This window comes from Folsomia candida, unplaced genomic scaffold, assembly GCF_002217175.1.
Source record: "Folsomia candida strain VU population unplaced genomic scaffold, ASM221717v1 Fcan01_Sc004, whole genome shotgun sequence".
Taxonomy (NCBI): Eukaryota; Metazoa; Arthropoda; class Collembola; order Entomobryomorpha; family Isotomidae; genus Folsomia; species Folsomia candida.
The window spans coordinates 10,057,898-10,081,112 of record NW_019091196.1 but is presented as its reverse complement, the minus strand read 5'-3'; the positions used below and the strand labels follow the sequence as shown (position 1 = coordinate 10,081,112).

The 23,215-nt window shown below is 34.5% G+C and overlaps 1 protein-coding gene and 1 non-coding gene across 3 annotated transcripts in view; both read left to right on the top strand.

Moving 5' to 3' along the window:
- LOC118435478 overlaps window positions 1-22,780 on the top strand; it is a 32,846-nt gene extending 10,066 nt beyond the window's left edge. Inside the window, exons 2-6 of one of the 2 annotated variants that reach the window (XM_035851612.1) lie at window positions 4,304-4,529; window positions 11,894-12,252; window positions 21,549-21,678; window positions 21,766-21,836; window positions 22,368-22,780. In XM_035851612.1, coding sequence (XP_035707505.1) covers window positions 12,180-12,252; window positions 21,549-21,678; window positions 21,766-21,836; window positions 22,368-22,525 — 432 coding nt within the window. In that variant the 5' untranslated portion in view covers window positions 4,304-4,529; window positions 11,894-12,179 and the 3' untranslated portion in view covers window positions 22,526-22,780. Of the gene's footprint in view, window positions 1-4,303; window positions 4,530-11,893; window positions 12,253-21,548; window positions 21,679-21,765; window positions 21,837-22,353 lie in introns of both variants that reach the window. The other variant, XM_035851613.1, reaches the window with a different exon arrangement.
- Window positions 19,826-19,912, top strand: Trnastop-uca. The gene has a single exon. It is a non-coding gene; the product is annotated as a tRNA-Sec (tRNA).
- Window positions 22,781-23,215: the final 435 nt, after the last annotated feature.

Here is a 23,215-nt window from a genome sequence, read left to right as displayed (position 1 = left end):
CACGATTCGTTATCTGGCTACATACAATAAGTTTCTGCGAAATTCTAACTTACTACAATTCTGGGGACAATTGCATGCTGTACAAATTTTAGTTCGGGAAGAATTATATCTTCAAAACTATCTGGCACCAATTATTTTTCAAGGAGAAATTCGATTGCAAACTTAACACTGTGGTTTTGTGTCACAAACTGGCATGCGTTTTTCTGTATTATTTATGTATGGTTTTATGCAAAATTGAGAACAAGCGTAGTGGGATTGGGTTGGGTTGGAAGACCTTCTGAAGTAAAATATCATGTACAGTCCTAGAAAATGTACGTTTCATGCATTTCTATACCGAATTTTTACCAAATTTTTGGGAAGGTAAATATATGTTTCACTTCAATTTAGTTTGAGCAAATCTTACATGCAGTTTCATATTTGCGTGAGAATTGCACTTGCAATTATTTTACAGCACTGAAGATCTAAGATCTGGAAATATTCAGCCCTAGAAACGACCAGGATAAGTTTCCCTTCATGCAAGGGAGGATATCTTAATAGCCGGCTAATTTCCACGAGTCACATTAATGTTCCCTTATTATATACGCGATTAAATGTACTGGTGCAATGGTGGTAATTAGGATACTCATATCGTCCACCCAGCGTAATTATCATCGTGTCGTTATCATTACTTGCAGTGGAAAAATGTAGCTTAATGAAACAATGGAGAAAAACTAGAGAAAGAAAGCTGAAGAAAGAAAATTATTATCTAGTTTTTGCATACTTTTACGTATTTTATATATCTGCAGCTCATTGCTCAGATCCTACTTCACCCATTTTTAGAGATATCGTCCTGTTTTAAAAATTTGTGTAGTATTTAAGTCAAACTATTATTTTATTTTGACGTAATTGTTCTAATTGTACAATAAGGAATTATAACCTGACAAACGTTTGATAATTTTAGAATTTTTAAAGTTTACAGCATTATAAAGGGCTCTAATTTAGTTTTTCCTCGTGTTATAATCTTACTACATATACACATGTGATTTCAGCCAATTTGTCCCACATGACAATTACTCCCACGCACTTTCCCAGGAGGAAGTCAAATATATTAAACTTGACATAAATCAATTCACTCAAATTTGCCCATTTGCTTTCTTTCCCATCCTCCTTTCTTCTGTTCGATTCAAATAAGGTTCCAAGTTCTTGACTTTCACTTAAACTCGAACCGATCGATTCATTCATTCATGGTAGAATAAAACAAGTCAACGCGGCATTAACAAAATTCTGTGTGGTTAACAAAACTTTGTGTTAATTTCAAAATTCTGAATTGGAACAGGACATATCAGAGATCCGTCGTAACATTAACATGAACTCCTTACTCATATTCTAATTTAGATTTCGTTCAAATTTTGTTGCAAAATGTGTTGCAACTGCGGTCCCAAATTTACGGCTGTAGCCAGCTATTCACAAAATTCTCAGTTGGTTTAAACGTTCGGAATAAATAACTGATTGCATCCAGCGATTCCGCTAGATCAATAGACGTATGGATTAACTTCAAATGCTTACCAAAATTCCATAATTCGATCGTGGCATACTAATACGGAAAATGCAATTATTTTGCAAACTTTAATACATAGGAAAATTGGGGTCCGAAATCGAGGCAGCGGCCAAATTCGAGTGTAAAATAATTTTTAAAATTATTTCCCGCGATATTTGAGAAAAATTTGGACGAGTTTGAATGAAAGTCCAAAATTAGCAAAAAATTCGCACATTTTGGCTTAGATCTCAAAATCCACCAATGGGCCCCCCCAATTTTATTACGGATTTTTGATCTACTCAATTTTACGCAACTTTTAAGGTATCTAACTTGAAAATCGTTAGAGCGCGAAAAAATCACTCTTTCATTGTATATATCTATCTTAATAATACGGAAAATGCAATTATTTTGAAAACTTTAATACATAGGAAAATTGGGGTCCGAAATCGAGGCAGCGGCCAAATTCTGGTCCAAAATAATTTTTAAAATTATTTGGAGCCATATTAAAGCAAAGGTTTGGTCAAAACTTGAATTTCTCAAAATTAGCAAAAAATTCGCACATTTTAGCTCAGATCTCGAAAACTGCTGGACGACCACCCCAATTTTATTACGGATTTCTGATCTACTCAATATTACGCAACTTTTAAGCCATCAAACTCGAAAATCGTTAGAGCGCGAAAAAATCACTGTTTCATTGTATATATCTATCTTAATAAATATATGTATGCATGTACAACCCATTATGCAGTGAATGCATTTAAATCACTACTGGTAGAGACGCCATAAATACACCCACCACCCACTCGACTAATTCACCTGAAAAAGAACCAGGATAAAAGAGAGCGAGAGCCTCCAAAAATCCAATAACATAAAAAATATACAAAGAACCAAATGTGATATTTTCACGAAAAAGCAATAAAAAGCAAATAAGCTAATATTCATACAACGAGTTTGACTTTGACATACCACCAGCACACGCACGACACCAGCACTACGTTTTTTCCCTTCGAATAAGCAAATTTGTGACAAATTGCTTTTACTTCATTTTCATTCTTGTTTGGAGCCGCTGTTTCATATGGGATGAGAAAAATAAATATGATGAGAATGAATGTGCATGCAACTACACGATATGCAATAATGGGAGAAAGCCAAAGAGGGGGTGTTGTTTTCATGTTTAGGTTACCTTCCTTGGCTACGATTGCTCTGTGTACTTGTAACTAAAATATAAGAAAAAACATAGCAAGATCGATGTTAAATGAACTTAAAACAAGTTGCATGGTTTCTTTAACGATCTACTGCAAGAAACAGTGCAAAAAGTTTCGATATAAAATGCTCAGATCCGCATGGTGTTAAATTGTCACCGCTGGGTGAAAGTTTTTTCACCACGGGTGAAGTCACGTGTCCACCCCGTGCTAGAAAATATTTTTTGCAGTGTACTTTTGTCGCTTTATCTACACAAGTACTTATATACGAAAAAAGTAGTAAATAAAGCCAATCAAAACCGACCTGCTAGAATTAATACACTTAATACCTTCCTTGAATAAGTTATAACAAAATTGTACATGTGACAAAACTTCTAAGAATTCCGCATTGCATTCCCTTCAATCCCTTGTTGAATAAATACTCGGAGAAATATATTTTCCACAAAATCCGGCTTCTCTCATACCGCAGCTCATTTCTTTCCTTAAATGGTGTCAATCATGCCGCAAAATGGCCAATCTTCCAAATTGACTTTCCTCGTAGTTCCCTTTTCTGCACTTGATTTTTTTCATAGAAAGCAAAACACACCAGAAACCTTCCCACTCTCGTATTTTTTTATCGTACGTTTTTCCCATGTCAGACTTTTCTACTAAATCGTAACCCAAACGGCCCATCCAGTAAGTGAAGCTAAACCAATTATGTATCATGGCGTTTATCATTGGTGGACAGAGCTATTTAGTTCGTGGTGTGTTTACACATTTGTTACGTACATGGGTCTATTTAGCTCAATTTCGATTACCCCAATTTTTCACTTACTTACACCATGAGACACTAAATTCTTTTAGGCTGCATGTTGGCAGAAATACCAAATTAAACCTTGTGGCCCTACACAGTGTTTCGCAGTTTAATCCACCACCGCACACTTATCTTTAGTTAGTGGCATGAGCGGGTGGGTAGGCTTTTCCAATTTTTAGTACTATGCGTTACATAAATGCATATAGAGCGTGCAGTTATTTGAAACAAATTACTTTTTTCCATCTAGAATTCCAGCTACTCTAAAATTCACACAATCAACAATTTGCTAAGTTTTATGATAAAGCGTCCCCTTAAAAAAATTATGATTCTCGCTTTCTCTGCTCTCAACAGAACATATTTATTTATTATGGACACTTTCACCGGAAGTAGTGTCAATAACAGTCAATAGTGTTTAATGTATCGATAACGGAAGAGAAACTAGCGAAATTCGGCTCACATTACATATTTCTAAAACCATCCGTGTTCATGTCTATTTGCAACGACACAATAAATAAATTTATAGCATTTTATATAAAAAATTATTTCAGGTAGATTTGTGAGGAGCGACTATGAGAAAAAATCATCGTGTTTTTATAACACGATGGGCTGTTTACAAATTCTAGTCACACATGGTTAAAAAATTTACGAATTTGTATCCCATCCGATTAATATCGAAACGCTAGGGGTAAATGAGTGCATGGAAATGATTAATTAAAATGTGAGACGCAAAACAGAGTTAATATGTATTACGAGATTATGGAACATCATTAATTTTACTTCTTTTAATTTCAGGACGGATTGAAAAATTGATGATGAGAATATCAAGAAACTTCTTATACAGATAAACTCTCCTACAAGTTTAAAAATATCAAATATACAATCCGATTTGCAAATTGACTACACCAAAAAAACTACTGACTAAAGAAATTTGTGCCAAAAATTAATTGTTCGTGACGGCATAAGTTGAAGCGATGAACATGTGGCGTGGCTACCATCAGGACACGCGTGAACCCCAAGGGTAAGCCCTCACCCCAGCGTATTTTCACCAAATAATGCAGTTACCAATAATCTGAAACATCTCCGCGTGGTCACATTAACGTCAAACATCACAACCACATTTGCGTCATATTTACCCATTTTTATTGTCATATACTAGTCATAAATCAATCCGAGGAACAATACTAAACGGAACTTTCTGTTTCTCTTCAAGTAACAAAGTTGCACATGTTTTCTGTATTTTTTTGCTATAATAAAAATACGTAGCTTAATATGTATATCTTACATTTTTCCTTATTCTGAAACTCGCTCACTCAGAGTTCGTGGTTGAGGAGAAAGTGGTCTCGTTATTTTATTAGACCATTCTTGTCCCGTAAAGTCAACGTTATTTCTCCTACTTTCGTGGCATGTCTCGATCGTTATGTTTCTGACTTTCATGTTGTCAAGATCATGACAAAGTTTTAATTACGGGCATAATTCGAGGCAATTACAAGTTGGTATATAAGTATACCCCGCATAACAAAATTGGTCGCTCTTTTCGGAGAAAACAATTTTGCTGTATGCCACACTTGGTATTAAACCCTAGAGTCAACGTCTTATAAGATTTATGGGGAACGAATAACTTTGTAGGAAAATATATGACCCAACGTCATAAAAGATGCAAGGCATTAGGTACCCATTTTTTATGAAAACTACTGTCACATTAGAGACAAAAAAAATAAATGAAAAAATCAAATAAAAATAAAACCAACAGATTTATTTATTGTTTGATTTATGTTGATTTTCGAGAAACAATTCTGTTTTGTTTACCAACAATTTCTGTATAAGCAAGCAAGAGTAATAAAAATCAAAGCAAACAAAAGCAACATCTCAACCTATCAGGACAATTATTTATTACTGTGACAAACTAATTAGTTTGTCAAACGTAGATGATTGCTTGTTTACCACTTATAATAGTTTTTCCATAATAGTTGATTGCATTCTTAATTACAGAAACAGAACCAGAGAAAGCATAATTTTTTGTAATGAGAGAAAATAATAAATCATTATGACCCACATGAGAAAGAAATATCACGCTTATTTTCTGTCCATTTTTTGTTTTGTGCTGGACGGAAACTAAACCGGAAATAAATCAGAGGACGGACCAGACGAAGGGTGAAAGTGGAGTGAGCTTACTTTGCTAGAAAGTGAAAGTTGGCCTTGGTCACACGACGTAGAAAGTAAATTATGAAAAAATAATTAGTTTTTAAGCCTGTAACTTTTGCAAAGAAACTTTCTCTCGAGTACTTTAATCTCCAATGTACTTTCCCAAGAAGAATTATTATCGTTGGGTTTGTTCGTCGTGTTGATTGACAGGTGACCGATTTATGTGAGGCGATAGAAGATTTGTAAGCGATAGCAATAGATGTAAAATAGCTTGAATCCTACCATTTTTTGATCCGTTTGTTCTTAGATAGTAAATCATAACGTCACTTGATTTCGTTACTTCATCATCCTCATCTACAAATAAACTTATAAAGTTTCCTTGAACCCGAATTTTACCACGAATATATTTTCATATCATTCTGATAACTGTTACCTTCAATCCATCGCCCACCCTTTCCTAAGTAAACAAATTCCTCCCCACTGAAAACTTTCACTTGGTTGATTGACCGACCAATTCGTCAGCCAAAGTGTCAAAGTTTTTTCACTTTCTCTGATTCCAGTGCAAATCCAGTAAAAACAAGTGTTTAGCATGCATCCGAGGAATGATTACTTGATAACTTTCTCCCCATTTTTACACAATGCTCTTAAAATCTAGACTCCAAACCTAGTCTAAAAAAGTTTGTGTCCAACAATAGCAAATTTCATTAAGCATCTAGTCTGGGGATGCATTCTGGGTGTCAGTCGAGTTGACATTTGCACAAGAGGAATTGAGGGAATATTTAGGAATTGCATGACAGAATTAGAAATTTAGACTTTATAATTTGAATTTTGACCTTTACAACCAGGAACTTTCTCTTGGAATTAAAAATCAATTCACAACTTTCTACTTATAGCGTATTGCTTAGTCCCTGAACAGTTTTGCACGACTTTTAGACAAAAATAGAAAGCTGTAAGGTTTCTCTGAAATTTTGCTTTGATTATTCTGATTCACCGGAAATTTGGTAATTGCTCTTCAATAAGTAGTTCACAAAAGAATACAACTCCTCGATGCTTAGCTTTCTCTTTGTCCTTAATGAGTCAAATTCCTAACAACGAAAAAAATGCTAATAATAAGTATGCATTTAATATCGTAAAAAAGTGGCATTTTACGATATCTCAGCCATTTCTCAACCGATTTGGATGAAATTTTTCACAAATCATTTTGAACCAATCTAAAAAAATTGTTTATTCGTCAGCAAATTTTTAATTTTATCAGTGATAAGCCAGTTGTCCAAATTTTAGTGTAAATTATTGTATATATATATGCAATCTTACCCATAAACTTTTGAAAATCCTTCAGTAACCTTTTATCACGTTGTGAATAACGACATACAGGTCGATGTGAAGCAAAATTTAAGCACTATGCACGTTCCAATGTGTCAACCTAATATCATATTGGATCAATTTAGATGTTTTTTACACAATTGCAGAACTTAGCGACAATAGTTAATAATGTTTATCATTCATCAAAATTTCAGCAAACTGAACCTAATCCAATTTGCATAAGTTTGAAGAAGAGTCTGATTTTTGCCAAAATATTTGCTTCCTAATCCAATTTCACTCCTCAAAGGAGTGTCAAGCATACATAAAACATGACAAAGCGGGAAATTGACTCAATTTTAGCAATTTCCTTTGTCACCTTTTCCCCTTTCTTGTATTCCATTCACGCAAAGTAAAGTTCAAAGTTTGGGCCTTTCTATTTTTCCACTTTCACCCAGTTAATTCATTAGAAAGAACCCATCAACAAGATGGAATACATTCATACTTGCACTCACTTCAATTCTTTAGCAGATGAAACCAATCCATGCACAAATTGCAATTACTTTCACCTCCGGCCTTCGATTTCATTTTGGCATCTGACTTCCTTTGGTTCCTCTGCCAAAGTAAATATGAGCTTCCGAACACCAATGCCTTGACCAAAGGTCATCATTCAGAGTTACGATATGTTTATGCCCCACATTAGTAACATAAATTGGACAGGATGCAAGAAAGGTTGCAAAAAACCAGGCAAAGTAAAAAAAAAAACATGAAAACCTCCGATACAGATTGACTCGAAATGTATTGCATTGTAGACTTTGTATTTTATCTTCAAGCTTTTGACCTTGCCAAAATTGAAATCAAATATTCATTTGCGAATGCAAGTCACGCCAAACGATTTATAATTTACAAAGTTATAAGTCACAAAACGGTGTTTGTAAGTGATGTGAATTGCCTCAGTGTGAACTTTTATAATTGCGTAAGGTTCGCAATTTTATATAACTTTACAATTTCTGAAAGATTCGAAATGGAAAAATAATATTTAGAATTGAACTGGTAAACAGATTTCGAACGGAATAAAAATTTGTAGGCTGAAGAAGTTTGAAAAATAATCTGTAGATGTATGCATGTATAGAGGAAAGTATAATGAAAGAAATGGAAATTTTGTTATAGCCTTCTCCCCTTGGATTTCTTTGTATCTCTCATGATTCAGTAGGTTACATTTCCTGGCTGCAAGTAATGATGGTGACAATTACGTTGGGTGAACAATATGAGTGTCCTAAATGCCAGGAACATTTAATACAGTAGATAATAAAAGGGTCATTAGTATGACTCGTGGCAATTAGCTGGCTATCAAGATATCCTCACTTATATGGAGGAATCTATTTAATCTTGGATGTTATAAGGTTGCATCATAGAATTTGACTATAAATATGCTTATGTACTTACATATATGGGTTGAATGTGTTCATCGTCAAGATTGTAAAAATACAACTCTCATTCTTACATCAAATCAATGTATTTATGTAGATCGTAGCTGTATTCAGTCAGTTTCAGAAAATTTAGAAAGTGTGAAATTTGTCAACTTTAGTGGCACGTTTACTCCAGTTTGGATACAAATATCTCCTCCAAACCCGGCATTGGATGCTGTGTCTTTTGAAAACTTCGTATTAATTGAATTTGTGATCGACTGACGCTAATTAGCAGCCTCTTGTTGTCTTTGATGAGGTTCCTAAACGTGATTATCTCTTCTCTAGTCGGGCAGAGAAAGCAATCTCAGTGATTTGATTGCTCTCTTTCTCCATCTCAGTGCCTACTGCTTAACGCGGAAGTAATGCGACTTGTCGGATGAGTACTCAATGTTAATAAATGTGTCGACGTGGTGAAAGTCATCCTTGATTGACTCGAGTGAGTGAAGGGCCTTTCGTCCGATGGGTTAGATGCATGGATGGGCTAAATTTATTAGTTAATATATATGTACGTATGTATTTAATTGTAATTTACTAATTATGTATTCGACGACCAATAAGTGTTACTGTTATGCTGAATTACCAGTACCGCTAAACACCGATAAATATCTGTATATTGAATACAATATACAATATATATAAATATCTGTGTATGTAGTTATTGTATAAAATCGGTATAAATACATTATTTGTAATCGGTAAAAAATACTACCATAGTATTTTGTTTCATTTCTTGCGAAGATCTTGCGCATTTTAAAAATTGTATACTTGTACGGCGTTAATGCAAATTTAGGAATTGTGAATTAGTAATGCATTATTAGATTCCAACGTATCTAGGTTTTAAGGGGGTCGGTCGTGTTTCTGTTTAGAAGTAACTAATTTTTTATAAGTATACAGTTATATTTTTTTGGTCTTTAGATTCTTGAGTATATGCTAACCACTAAAAGTTTGGATTACTTTTGTATGAATAATGTAATAACAATTATGGCGTGAGGTTTGTCTCTTTTGTCCTTTTGCAAGTGAATTGGTGAATAGACTTGAGAAAGTTGGATCACTTAGAAGAAAATGAGGAGGAGAAAGTTCATGAAATTCATGCAAGAGATGATAAGGCTTGATTTTTAGGAGGCGCATTTACATCAAGTAAAGGAAATAATCCTCCTGGATTCTGCATGTGGATTAAGTTGGAGAAAGTTTGGCATTGATTAACTTTCTCTTGTTCGTTCTATTTTTTCTCTGCTCCCGACACCTGCATTGTAAGGAGAAATGCCATGCAAATATGCGGAATCTGACAAAATTTGTATGAATATTTTGAAGTATTCGAAACACGTAGTGTCAAGGTAGGAAACAAATTCAATTAGCACTTCGTCGAATCATATTAGCTAAAATTTACGATATTTTGATATGGTTTGTAATGATAACAAACTTGAATTATAAAGTCAGAATTACATATCTTTGTCACGAAATTATTTTTATACTTTGATTAGATCAACTCGTCTGGCACCCAAAATGTATTCCCAGACTGATTGCTTAAGCAAATCTGCAGACAAACTTTTTTAAGATTACGATTCGACTCGAGGTTTTTAGAGAAAGAAAGGAGAAAGTCGGCAAGTAATCATTCGTCAATGAATTCGGTGCATGGTTAAACACTTTTTTTTAGATTTGCACTCGAATCAGAGAAAGTAAAAAAAAACTTTAACAATTTGACGAGCTGGTCGGTTATTCAGCAAAGAGAAAGTTTTTAGCAGGGAGGAGTTTCAATGCTTGGTGAATAAATGGGCGGTGGATTGGAGGTAATACGTAATTGTAGCAATTGGTGATGTTGCAGACTAGTAATTATAAATCAGGCAAAATTACAATCTGCAACCTATCACGGCAGAAACATTGACGAAACTGATTTATTTAATGTTCGAACTCTTCCTCACCTAATGCGTTGCACAAATATTACGTAAATCCAGCAATAATTTAGTTTGACGTTAGGGATATGCAAGTATTATTTTGTTTGTTTAAAATACACGACAGTGGGAAATTGATAACATGTCATCGAAATATAATATTGGAAAATGTACAGACGTTATAAAAATTGCGTTTCGTCCATGATATAGTGTTTGCCTCCCTTGACATATTCAAGATATCGAATATTTTACAAATTTCGAAATACTTGTGGCATATTTAGTATTACATTTATGTATACCGACATTTTGTTATTCGTTCTGTCTTCGACATTAAAGACCAACCCCCCAAGCTCAATTTCCCAAGTAGAAAGTTCTAACTGACAAGGAACTTATCAGCAAAATTTGTCGTGACAATGTAAACTAATTCCTGACATGAATATGTACGTACGTATTGTTTATAAGCTTTCAAAGCACACGGGACGACGTATGCAATGCTAGATTATTCGTAAATTTACTCTTCTTTTGTTCTTTGACACGAACGGACAAAAGCCTGTCTCAAGGTTCATTTCAGAAACCAAAAGTTTTCTTGTTCGACATGTTTTAAACATTTTGAGGAAGATACATACATTCATAAATATGTTGCGGTTGCTTTCAACTACTGAGGAGTTGTATGAAGAACTTTTGTTTGACGACTGCATGCATATGAATTACGCAAATTAAAGTCAATAGGGGTATTCATAACAGTTCTCATGTTTCGCAAATTTTTATTTTGTACGATTTCATTTTTATTTTGAATTGAACCATATTTTTGTTTATTTAAACATTTTGCTATCTAAAAACTAGCCGTGAAGATGGCCACGTTCATGTTTCGAGTTAATATATTGACATTTATTTAAGTATTTACGAACATAAAAATATATGTAAATCTCTACTGAACTATTCACACCATAGAATTGCTACTAGAACAACTTTAAACTTAAATATAGGCCAAAATGGGACCAAAATTATTTAAGATGACGATACCTAAATTCAGACCGATCTTTCCTTGGGAGGATTTTAGACGAAGCAACCACATGCAGACATATTTATTTCGGATAAAGTTCACTCTACTGATGCCATAAATAAATATTACCAGAGTGGCGGCGTGTAGTCAATAATGCAAGCACGGGAGGAGAAAATATCCGAATTCGGTCCACACTTTCTCCCCACGTCTCATCGCGGTGGATTTTCTGCACAAGTCGTCAATATTTAATTTGTGATAAAACACTTTCACCCGCATCGGTACATACTTATCGCCTTTCCTCCCAAACAAACCAGCTAAACGACTGAACATAAATTTCCTATTTTCATCCATCCCTACAAAACCGGGTTAATTGCTATGTATTTATTTGAAACTTTCCCTTTCAATCAATTTCTTCATTTTTCAACGAGATTGATGCCTGGACCCTCAATTCAATTACATCACTCGACGTTTTTTGTTGATCACTTGACTCGAGTGTCTTTCGGAAATTTCGAATTGTGATCAGAAATGTATGTTAACGCTGATGTGGATGTTAGTTAATCTTATTTTTTATTTATTTCAGGAATGCCGTGGATAATTTGCCGGTAGAAATAGAAATTTTCCTAGTCACACATGTGGCACTCCACTCTTAAACAGTCAGCCGTGGTGAAATCAAGGCTTCTGTGAATTTTTAAAACCTTGTTGAGCACAACAAACATTAAAAGAACAAAGTTTTCGCGTGTTAATTTAATTGTCTCCGATACGACAATTGACAATGCCACAAAGTAGACTTAACTGGTGTAGTAATTAATAAAATAATAGAATTTGCCAAGTTGTTCGTGGTGGTAGGGATGGTGTAAGTTGGAGCGATGAACACGTGGCCGGACGGCGTGGTGGGCATAGTTCCCAACAGGACACGCGTCATCATCATCTACCCCACGGGTAAGCCCCCTTCTCTCTCTATTTCCCGCAAATAATGTAGTTATCAATAATCTTAAGCATGTCCGCGTGGTCACATTAACATCAATCATCGCAATCGGGATGTCACATTTACGTCATTTTTACCCCATTTTTATTTTGTATTGTTTCTTTGTTCTCATCATAGTTCAATTCCGGGCAGAAAATAAGGAACCTCTTTTTCTTTCTGTTTGAGAGAGAAAGTTGCAACTTTCCTGATTTTTTTTGTTGCTGTAAAAAATATCTGATGCGTAATTTTATGATTTTTCCTCATTCCGAGTTTCACTTGTTCAGAGCTCGTGGTTGAGGAGAAAGTAGTCTCGTAATTTTATGACATCATTCTTGTCTCGTAAAAGTCTTGCTTGTTTCGCCTACTTTTGCGTCATGTCGCCATCTTTACATTCAATGACTTAAACGACGTCCATGTAAGATACAGAGTGCTCTTAATTAAGTACGGACATAATTTGAAATGATTGTTATAATTGGGGTATTATAAAACATTTCAACATAATTATGTCTAGACTTTCTCGTGGAGAAATTTAACCATTATGATCCAAAATGAAAGTCAAGTAGGATTCCTTACAGCAATTCCAACGCTCCATTAATTTTCTCAGCATTAATTACAATTTGTTAGTAAGTACATTCCCAATTCCAACCATTCCTCGAATTCACTGATAATAAAATTTGGGTCACTAACCACCAAATAGATAAGTAAACCATACAAACAATCCAGCAATTAATTTGTACTTTCAACTGACAATGCAAACTGCGTATATCACTATTCTTCGTAAAAGCAGTACTACGCAAAAAAATGGACAATATGGTAATGTTCAAAGTGGTTCAAGATGATGTTTAAGTCAACGTCTTACTTCGCGTCGCAACTCGTTCTGCAAATAATCTTTCTAAATAAAAGCATGACCATGTGGTTGAGAAATAAGTGACAAATTAGCGGATAAAAATCGCATGATTTTCTAGAATTTTTTTAAGAAATGTCCCAAATTTTGCAACAAGGGAAAGTACAATTAGCTTCCATATGCGAATGCAAATAATACTTAATTAAGAGTAATGTTTACCACAAATAAAGGCCACACTTATTGTCTCGAGAACTTTGGTTTCCTTCTGCACGAAACTCTGAGAGAGGACGAGGCGATAGGGGAAAGTGGAGTGAGAGCAGAAAGTGAAAGTTACACTGGGTCACACGACGAAATAATTTACGACATCATAATTATTTTTTAAGCTTGGGACTTTCTCCCACAAACTTTTTCTCCTACGCTCTCTGTTTCTGGTACTTTCAGTCCAGTGTAACTGCCAGAGATAATTTATTGCCGTTTTGTTTGTTCGTTAGTGTCGTGTTAATTGGCAGCTAATGGATTTATGAACAAATGCCAGTGTAATGCAGGATATAAGACGTCCGTACTTTTGTGGTTCGATAGCCTTTGTCCAGTATTTATGGCTCAGACAATCGTTAGATTAAGTGTTTATATTTCGAAAAAAAACAAGCTGTATTTTTTTCAAAATAAATGTCAACTTTAGATGCCATTAAAATAAATTTTGAAACTTATAAACGTATAAACTTATTTTGAAAATTATTAAGATATATGGATATAAATTTAGTTGCTCCTTTCTTATTATTGTTTATTCTTTTAATTATTGCTTATCAAGAAATTTGATATATTTTATATGTGGGTTTGGTGTGAGGTAACAGATCAAGCTTAAATTGAAACACTTTGCATAAATACAAAATCTCGTACACGCTATTAATAAGTTTTCAATTGCTCAGAGTAATTCTAAGCATTTCAGTACAATTACAAAGTTTTTAATTTAAAATTTTATTAATTTCAAAGAATATTAGCTACACTTTGAAGGGTTTATTTTGGTACAAAATTTACGAAGCAACCGACCAAATAATTCATCCTTATAGTACAATATACTACTATATTGCTCTGAAACTTTCTCGAATCAAATTTTATTACACCACTTTCTCGAGAAATTAAATCGATTGTTTTGTTATAGTTAATGAAATACTTGCGTACATTATTTGGTCCGCTTATTGTAAGCAAGATAGTCAAACTCGTTAAAATTCACAATGACCACGTAATCATGCAATGAAAGTGATTTTTATCAAAGACACGAATCACAACTATGAGTATATTTCCAGATGAAGCTTGAATAAACCCAAGGTATCTATAAAAGATGTGCGAAATGGGTAGTAAAATTCGTCCTAGATATGCAAACAAAGCTGTAATTATTAATTTAATTTAGAGCTTTCCATGCGTAATTTAGACCTCGCAGAGATCATTCCAATCAAATGCATACCCGAATTATATGTAGCTTGATTGAAATCACGGTGTCATTGTGTCATTCTGATTTACTGTGGTTGTTATTGTGTCATCAAAACTGTAATTTGACTCTAGATGAATTGACATAAAAGGTTTTATATCTCGTTTCCACTTCCAGACGTCATATTGCATGTCATTTGCAGGTTAATTAGAATTTTAATGTCAATTTCAGACCAGAGGAGAAAAATTAAGTTGTGACAGGGCACATATTTACTAGTCCCTATATTTTATGTAAGCTGTATGCATACATAGGGGTCCCATATTGTCGTAGAAAGTGCTTTATTTGCTATTTCGTATGTTTGTCGCTATATCATGAGAGGGATAAAACGGCCAAAAAGTGAGATATAGCACATAATGCACTTTCAACAACGACAATATGTCCATTGAAGGAGAGTTTAGGAAAAACTGGAATTTTGTGTTTACGTCCTTGAGGGTAATAAAGTAATAAACTTGCAGAAATTACACTGAACACGTAAAATTTGACGACTCATAATACTAATCCTAAGTCCTTCCTTGAATTCCCTAGCAAAATATTTGACTTCCAGGTGAATGATTTTCGTATCTTTCAGATTGATTGTGTGTAAGGTTGACCACAATGTGTTGCGCCGTGCTGAGGTATTCTTCATAATCTGGATGTCTCTGTACAGGATTATGTATAACATAATCCTGTTTTTACCACAAATCAATTCATAAATTTACAATTGTTCGTATTATCTGTACTGCGTATACTTATTTAGGAATATAATACAACGCACAAAGATCAAATAATTGCATTTTCTTTCATGGTCGAAGTCATCTATGAAAAAAAATCATAAGCAAAAATCATATCTTTTTTCATAAGCACCTTTTGCATGTATACTTTTGATATTTTCTATTGCGAAATATAATTCCCTGCGTTTCTACATCTACTATTCCTATTTCCAGAAATTGGACATCATGCAAAAAATACAAAAGTCTAAAATATACAGGGTGGTTTAAATGTCAGGTTACAATGGAAAATTTTTCAATGGGAAAAATTCGTAAATTTCCATTAGTTACGGATTTGGGATTGACATTTTTATTAATTTTTATCAAAACACTGATGACAAATTCTTAAAATATTGAATTTCAGAGGCAAAATTTCGGTAACTAATGGAGATTTGCGAATTTTTTCCATTGAAAAATTTTCCATTGTACAGTGTCGGACAGATGTCTACGTCCACATAGTCGCGTCAATTTCATTTTCAAATTGTCACTGAACTACTGAACCAATTTTCATCATTGATATATCAAATTCTCACAAATTTAACGTAATTTCATAGCACATTATTAGTTTTCCGCTAAAAAATTTATTTTAGGCCAGAGATGTATTTTAATTCAAAATGAAAACAATTGGATGGACAAAAGTCAACGTCCAGTCAGAGAAAACATACAAAAAAAACTGTAATTTATAAGGAATGTTATAACAATTAATTTTTAATATTTGGTTGTACCTCCGTTCGCTTTAAGGACGGCTTCAAGGCGTCGAGTCATTGAGTTTACCAAATTCTTGGTCACATCTTCAGAAATGGTTTCCCAAACTTCACGAATTCTGGATTTAAGGCCCGGAATTCCTGAAAAAGATTGTTTTCTTATTTCTCTTTCAATGTGGTCGCACAGATGCTCAATGGGATTCAAGTCTGGAGATTGGGGAGGCCATTCTAGCTTCGGAATTTTTTTTTCTTGAAGTATTCCATGGTGGACTTGGCAGAGTGTTTCGGATCGTTGTCTTGTTGGAAGGCAAATCGTCGTCCAAGTCCAAGTTTTCGAACAGATTCCTGGATATTACGGTCAAGTATTCCCTGGTACTTGTATTGGTCCATAATTCCGTCAATAAATTCCATTTTTCCTGCCCCACTTGAAGCCATGCATCCCCACACCATTACCGACCCGCCGCCGTGCTTAACTGTGAGGTTGAGATTTTTTGGATTCAAAGCTTCTTTTGGATATCTCCACACTCTACGACGCCCATCTGACCCAAAGACATTGAACTTTGACTCGTCAGTCCATAAAATATGTCCCAGAATGTTTGTGGCTTGGAAATGTGGTCTCTGGCAAACTTCACTCGTTTGGTTGCATTCCTCGGTACAATAAGAGGCTTCCGGACTGCTCTGTGGGATTTCAAATTTCCCTTATTCAGTGTTCTTTGGATGGTCATAGGACTAACCTGTTTGCCGAACATCTCCTTGATCTCGGTAGATAGCTTTGGAGCACTAAGTGAGGGTGTAACGTTGACTTTGTTGAGCACGTGGCGTACTTCTTGGTGAGCCAAAATGGGTTTTCGACCACTTCTGACCTTGTTTTGGACTGAACCATTAGCTTTAAAGTTCTTAATGATTGTCTGGATGGTTGTCCTTGCTAATTTATACTTGGTCCATATTTGTCTCTGCGACAGCCCCCTTTTTGTCCACCCTTCCAGTCCTGAATGACAAGATCTCGAATAGCGATAGGAATTTCCTTGCGTGTCGACGCCATCATATTTTTCTGGAAGAAAATTATTTAAAAATTAATGCGGCATATGTTATTGATAGATTTATTAAGTTACCTGATTTTATAAATTGGAGAGATTTTTGTTGTTGACAATTAAAGTGAAGTGGACGTAGACTTTTGTCCGCGCAAATTTCATCCTCTCTCGCTCTGCACTATGATTCTCAGTTTTCCCAGAATTTTCAGAAATAACTCATATGTTTTATGAAATTACGTTAAATTTGTGAGAATTTGATATATCAATGATGAAAATTGGTTCAGTAGTTCAGTGACAATTTGAAAATGAAATTGACGCGACTATGTGGACGTAGACATCTGTCCGACACTGTAACCTGACATTTAAACCACCCTGTATATGAAAATCTTAGCAAGACGCAGATCAGTCGGAGTAAAAGATAATGACTTGATCTGAATTTGAATGGAAAGCTCATAATAATTGACGACTCCTCACTTTCTCCCAGCCAAACTATTCTCCCAGATATGCATAAGCTATACACGACAATAGACGTCCAAATTTATCCCGATCGATCAAGGATCCGTCTCGTTTCCTCACCTTGGACGTAAATATGGTTGATGATGGACATCACAAAAAAATGAAGGCGAAACTGAGTTTTGAAAGAGGGGAAAAAGACGTTGCCCGAATTTGAATAGAAGGCGAAATAGATCCCTCATTTTCTCCTCAGTTGTAAATGAAAAAGAAATCTCGATCCTGAAGTGCATACTACAAGGCATGGATGCCATTGTGTATCAAATATACCCAACTTTTCATCCAATTTGTCACTTTCACTGATCAAAATCTGTGCAGAAGCCTCCCCGTTGAGACAGAATAATTAAATCAAATATAATACTTTCATTACAAAAATAACTCTTTACAAGAACTGGGCTGGTATTTACATTGTCCAATTAGTCGTGACTTAGTTAGTCAATTAGCCGATCTAATTAATTCTGGCATCACTAATTAATTATAAGGACATGTAAATACAGCTAGGTTTGGTTAATACATACGTACGTATCATGTTTTTCTACAAAGGATTCATAAAATGAGGGGGATTAAACGATTAAACCAACAACGAGCAAAATACTTGATCAAAAGTAAGTTATTCTTGTATCATGATAAACATTCAATAATGTTTATAAGCACTGGGTTTTGATACAATTGCAATTTGTTATCAGGACGAATTTTTGTTACAGCTGCACAACTAATGATGATATTTATGAATAAGGGAAAAAATACAATACAGCTCCGTTAACTAGATCAGATTTGATATGGGATTTTCGACTGTGTGAAGAAACCTAATTTGAATAATGAGGTGGAAATTGGGCGAAGCTAAAGTCAAGGTTGAAAACGAGTGCATACATTTACGACTTAAAATCATGGGACTACTTTCACTCGGATCATCAACTCGAAATAAGTAAATTGGCGTGGGTGTCATGAACAGAGGTTTGTTTGACAAACAAATTATGTAGATTTGGTAGCATCCTCTTGCATAAAGTGCAGATCTGCGTTTCATAATCTCAGAAAGATCCAGAAGGGGGGATTGAACATGAAGAGGATTACGTAACTAAACCAGATCAAAATTTTCAATGTTAAACTTCACCCAATGCCAATGCCAATTTCGTAGGATTCGTCATTCGCAAAAATTAAATCTGGTCACGAATTCCAATCCGTAAGCACATTGCAATCCAATCTTCCTTCGTGTAAGATATTAAGCACTAGCTGATTCTTAACTGTGGATAAAAATATCTGTGAAAGCTCTGCTTTCACCTGACACCTCGTTGTCTCTGTAAAAAAGAGAGGAAAGTAAGCTCATGATCAGCCTCGTTGTAATTTCAGAGATTTGAGATTTCTGGTCTAAATAAAAACGTGACAAAGCTGGATTTCGTTTGTCACGTACAGATGACCATTGGACGATTCCAACTGTGCGTAGTTTCTTCTATATTTTTGTCACAGCTTTTCCCTGATTTGTTTATTTTATCGTGCTCCTCTGTCTTATCAGGGTCTTATCATTCTATTGCTACGTGCCCTAATTCTGACCAATTCACAATCTTCTTGTGTAAAAGAGTTGAAACAATTGCAATATTTTCCGTGCCAATTTTAGTCCTGATTTCCCATCGGAGGTACTTTCACCGCCTATTTTCTCGTCATACATACTTTCTCCAGCGCTAATCTCTTCCAGTCTCCAACCTAAAATGCTCAATTGTCACGTAACAAGAAACGAATGAGATATTAGGTGCATTCAATTCTTCTGTATTTTCATTTTTTTAAATTGTGAACATATTTTGGAAATAATCAATTAATTTGGATCAATAACTCGCACTGCGGAGTACATACATATATAATTAGTTAAACAGTTGATATTGCAATTTTTCAGTAATATAAGTTTTCATTTTTTGATTCTAGAATTTTTAAAAATGTTATTTTTGACTCTAAACTATTTGCTCAGACAGATCATCATGCTTGTAGTAAAGTTGCAGAGCATGTTTCGTGTAGATTAGTAGAGTTGCAGAGTAACCAACTCCAAACACTTTTGTATGTGGCTTGATTTATTCATGCAATAATATAGCGTGAGACATGTGGGCCCACAAATAATCTCATGCAGCATGCCAATTGCAAATGAATGCCTTGTCTTATATTTTGTCCATTTATGCAAATTATTTCAAATTGAATGCAATGTTAGCCGTGGAATAAGTACAGGTAAGAAATTAAAGACGATGCCCAGCTGAGCCTCAGTGGTCTGGGGGATAGACTTCAAATCTATCGAGCTAGAAATAGCTAGAGGTTCAATTCCTCCTGGTGGGCGAAACCAATTTTTTTGCACTCGTCAACCACACAAAACAGAAATCTTGAGGTGAAATTTAAGTTAAAAAATATCTTAGAAAGCATTGGTCAACTCGTGTAAACTTAATTTCTTTCATAGCATACAATAGTGGGTGCCATTTGATAGTCAAAATAGCAACACATGCTAATTAAATGATTTTGTGCTTTAAAAATATTTCTGCAGTTTGGCACGAAATTGAATATATTTCAATTACAGATAAAAGTATTTCAAAAAGTCTCCTGTAGACGGCTGAATAATCGTCACGTCATGATTCAAGTACAATTGAGAGAATCCGTATCTATTTTACGTAAAATCAGGGGACCAATTTCACTCGGATCATCAAACGAAACAAATTGGCACGAGATGTTTTATTTGATAAACAAATTAGTCGGCATCCACTTGTACAAATTTCATAATCTGCCAATCTCAGACACAGGCTAGATAGCGGGGGAGCTGGCATGAAGTGGATTACATAATCAACATTCATGACTACATAATGTGTAGTTGAACAAAAATGCCAAAAACCTGAGAATTTTAGATGTAATAAATTATTATGCAGAAAATAATAATCACACTGTAACAGTAAAGTTTTTAAATTAACCGTTTCGTTAAGGGTTAATTAGATAAATTTGTTCGTTTTCCAAAATTAAATCTGGTCACGAATTCCAATCAGTAGGGACATTGTCATCTAATTCAAAGATATTTATTAGGTACTGATCTTTACTGTATATTTTACCAAACACCTCGATATCTCGTTGTCTCTGTAAAAAAGGAAAGCAACCTTCACGCCACAAATTGAGCTAACTAGAAAGCAAAGCTCATCATCATCGTCGTTGTCATCCCATCGATGAGATTCGCGTCTAAATAAATACGTGACTAGGCTGGATTTCGTGACAATTGAACAATTTCACCCACCTTTGTCACGTCCAGACAAGGACACGATTGACCATTGCTCTTTGCAGGATTAAGGTTTCAAGCTTATACATTTTTGTCACATCTCTTCCCTGATTTGTTTATTTTATCGTGCCAATTTATCCGTGTCTTATCATTTCGCTGCTACGTGCCCTAATTCTGACCAATTCACACTCTTCTTGCAAAAGAGTTGAAACAATTCCAATATTTTTGGTGCCAATCTTGGTCCTGATTTCCCATCGGAGTTAGTTTCGCAACCTGCTGTCTCCATGTACTTTCTCCACGGCTAATCTCTTCCAATCTCAAAGATAGCGTGGAAATCCTCAATTGTCACATAACAGGAACAAAGGACAAGAGACTCCAGAGAGAGGTTTCCTTTCTAGTTTTGGAATTTCGGCTGTTTTTGAAAATCTCTCGCTATAATACAGAAATATATAATTTGCAACAAACATTGATTAAAAAATTGTCATCTTTGAGTAAAATTGGAGACACACATTTTCGGTTTTGACCAAACTATACGTATCTCTGAAATTCCACAAGATAAAAAGACGCCTAAGATTTGTGGAAGCTGAAAATATATTTTTCAGCAAATTTTTCCCCATAATCAAAATTTTTAATTAAGTTGAAGGAATGTGCTTGGTGATGAGCATTAATATTATTAATAATTGTCTCGTATTTAATTATTATCCTGTTTATGTGTTTGCAGTCGACCCCCAGATCGTGGTCGTGCCGATAATCTCGTCCATCATAATATTTCCCATTGTCGTATTCCTTGTGATTTGTTGTCTCAGAAAGATGGCGGCCAGGAGGAGACAATTAGCTAGGTTAGCCCAAAGGTAAGCAGCTTCTTGTAGCAAATTAGCCACGGACGGAGGGGTATATTTTTAACTTCAGACAATAACTATTTATATTTGAATTTAAAGGGATGAGATTTGGAATGAGCGAAGCTGTGCCTCCATCGTGCAACGGAGTCCCCCTTATAGCTTTAGCGGAGGTGAGAAATTACAAAAAATTTGGATTAATTTTACAGAAACTTGTAGAAATATTTCAGATTTTTTATTTACACCATGAAATATGTACCGCAAATTTTCATTGCCAATTATTTCACGGCAATTCACAAATTCACATTAAGATTTGCAACTGTCAACTGTGCAAATAATTCTGTTCTGTCAAATTCTGTATAAAATTTATTTGCAAAACTACTTCACAAATTTTACGAATACCATTCCGTATTTTTTAATTGTACCCAACAAAGTATAAAGAGAAACAATAATTTTCCATAATTTACCCAATTTTCAAAGTTGATATGAATCAGTAAAATTTTTCAAGTATTAAATATCATATTTTTGTTAACTCAATTGTTGAGTTCTTCCTCGAACATCAGAAAATTCAAATTTACAAAATTAGCAAAACAATATTTAAGAAATTGTTCAGATTTCAATTTATTTAAAGCAAATTTTGAGAAAGCGAGACTAACGAGATAACATATATTTTGGGCTGAACATTATTAGTGTATCCGTTCCAGGAGACAAGTTTGGTGAAGGTACAACCACCGTGGAACTGATGACCCCTGACCCTGACCCGCCCGATTACAACGTGATCATTAACGACGACGATCTCGACCACACCCATTTCCACGTCCCTCCAGCAGAGACGAGTTATTATGCCAACACACACATTTAGCACGATTTATATAATTTTTCCTACCAAATGAAAAGTGATGATGATGTTAACATCTTGTCAAACATAATTAATCAATTGTGCACTAACTTAAGTTTTTACGAATTTTGAATAATGATATTCTCATATTTAATTCAGAATTTAACCAATAAATAAACTATAAAATAATGTGAGAAATTATTTTAAGAAATAGCTTTACGAAACATTTTTAGATATAAAATGCTAAATGTGATGAATAAAACAATGAAATTATGGAGTCCAGTGGAAATATTTTGCAGTTCAGAACGTCAAATTCATTTTTTAGAATATTGAGCAAACAATTAAATTTCACAGGTAGGAACAATGGATTTGTACAATTTTACAATTTTATGATAATTTTGTTTACTTATTGATTTTAAGCATGTAAAACTCTAGATTTGCAATATCGCGGTTCAAATCCATAAATACTTAAATTAACAATTAACAGTAATTTTGCTATAATAGTTCAATTATTTATTACATGAATTTGTATAATTATTATACTTGATAATCTTCATGAGACTTTGCAAAAATTTCAGTTACGGATAACAGAACAGTGTCCGATCTATCGTATACTCCAAGTCCCCCCTCTTATTATCACTGCCCAAACTGAAGGTAGAATCGACGACCGGACTTTCATATATCCCCATCAGCCCTCCAGCAAATTTTCGAATT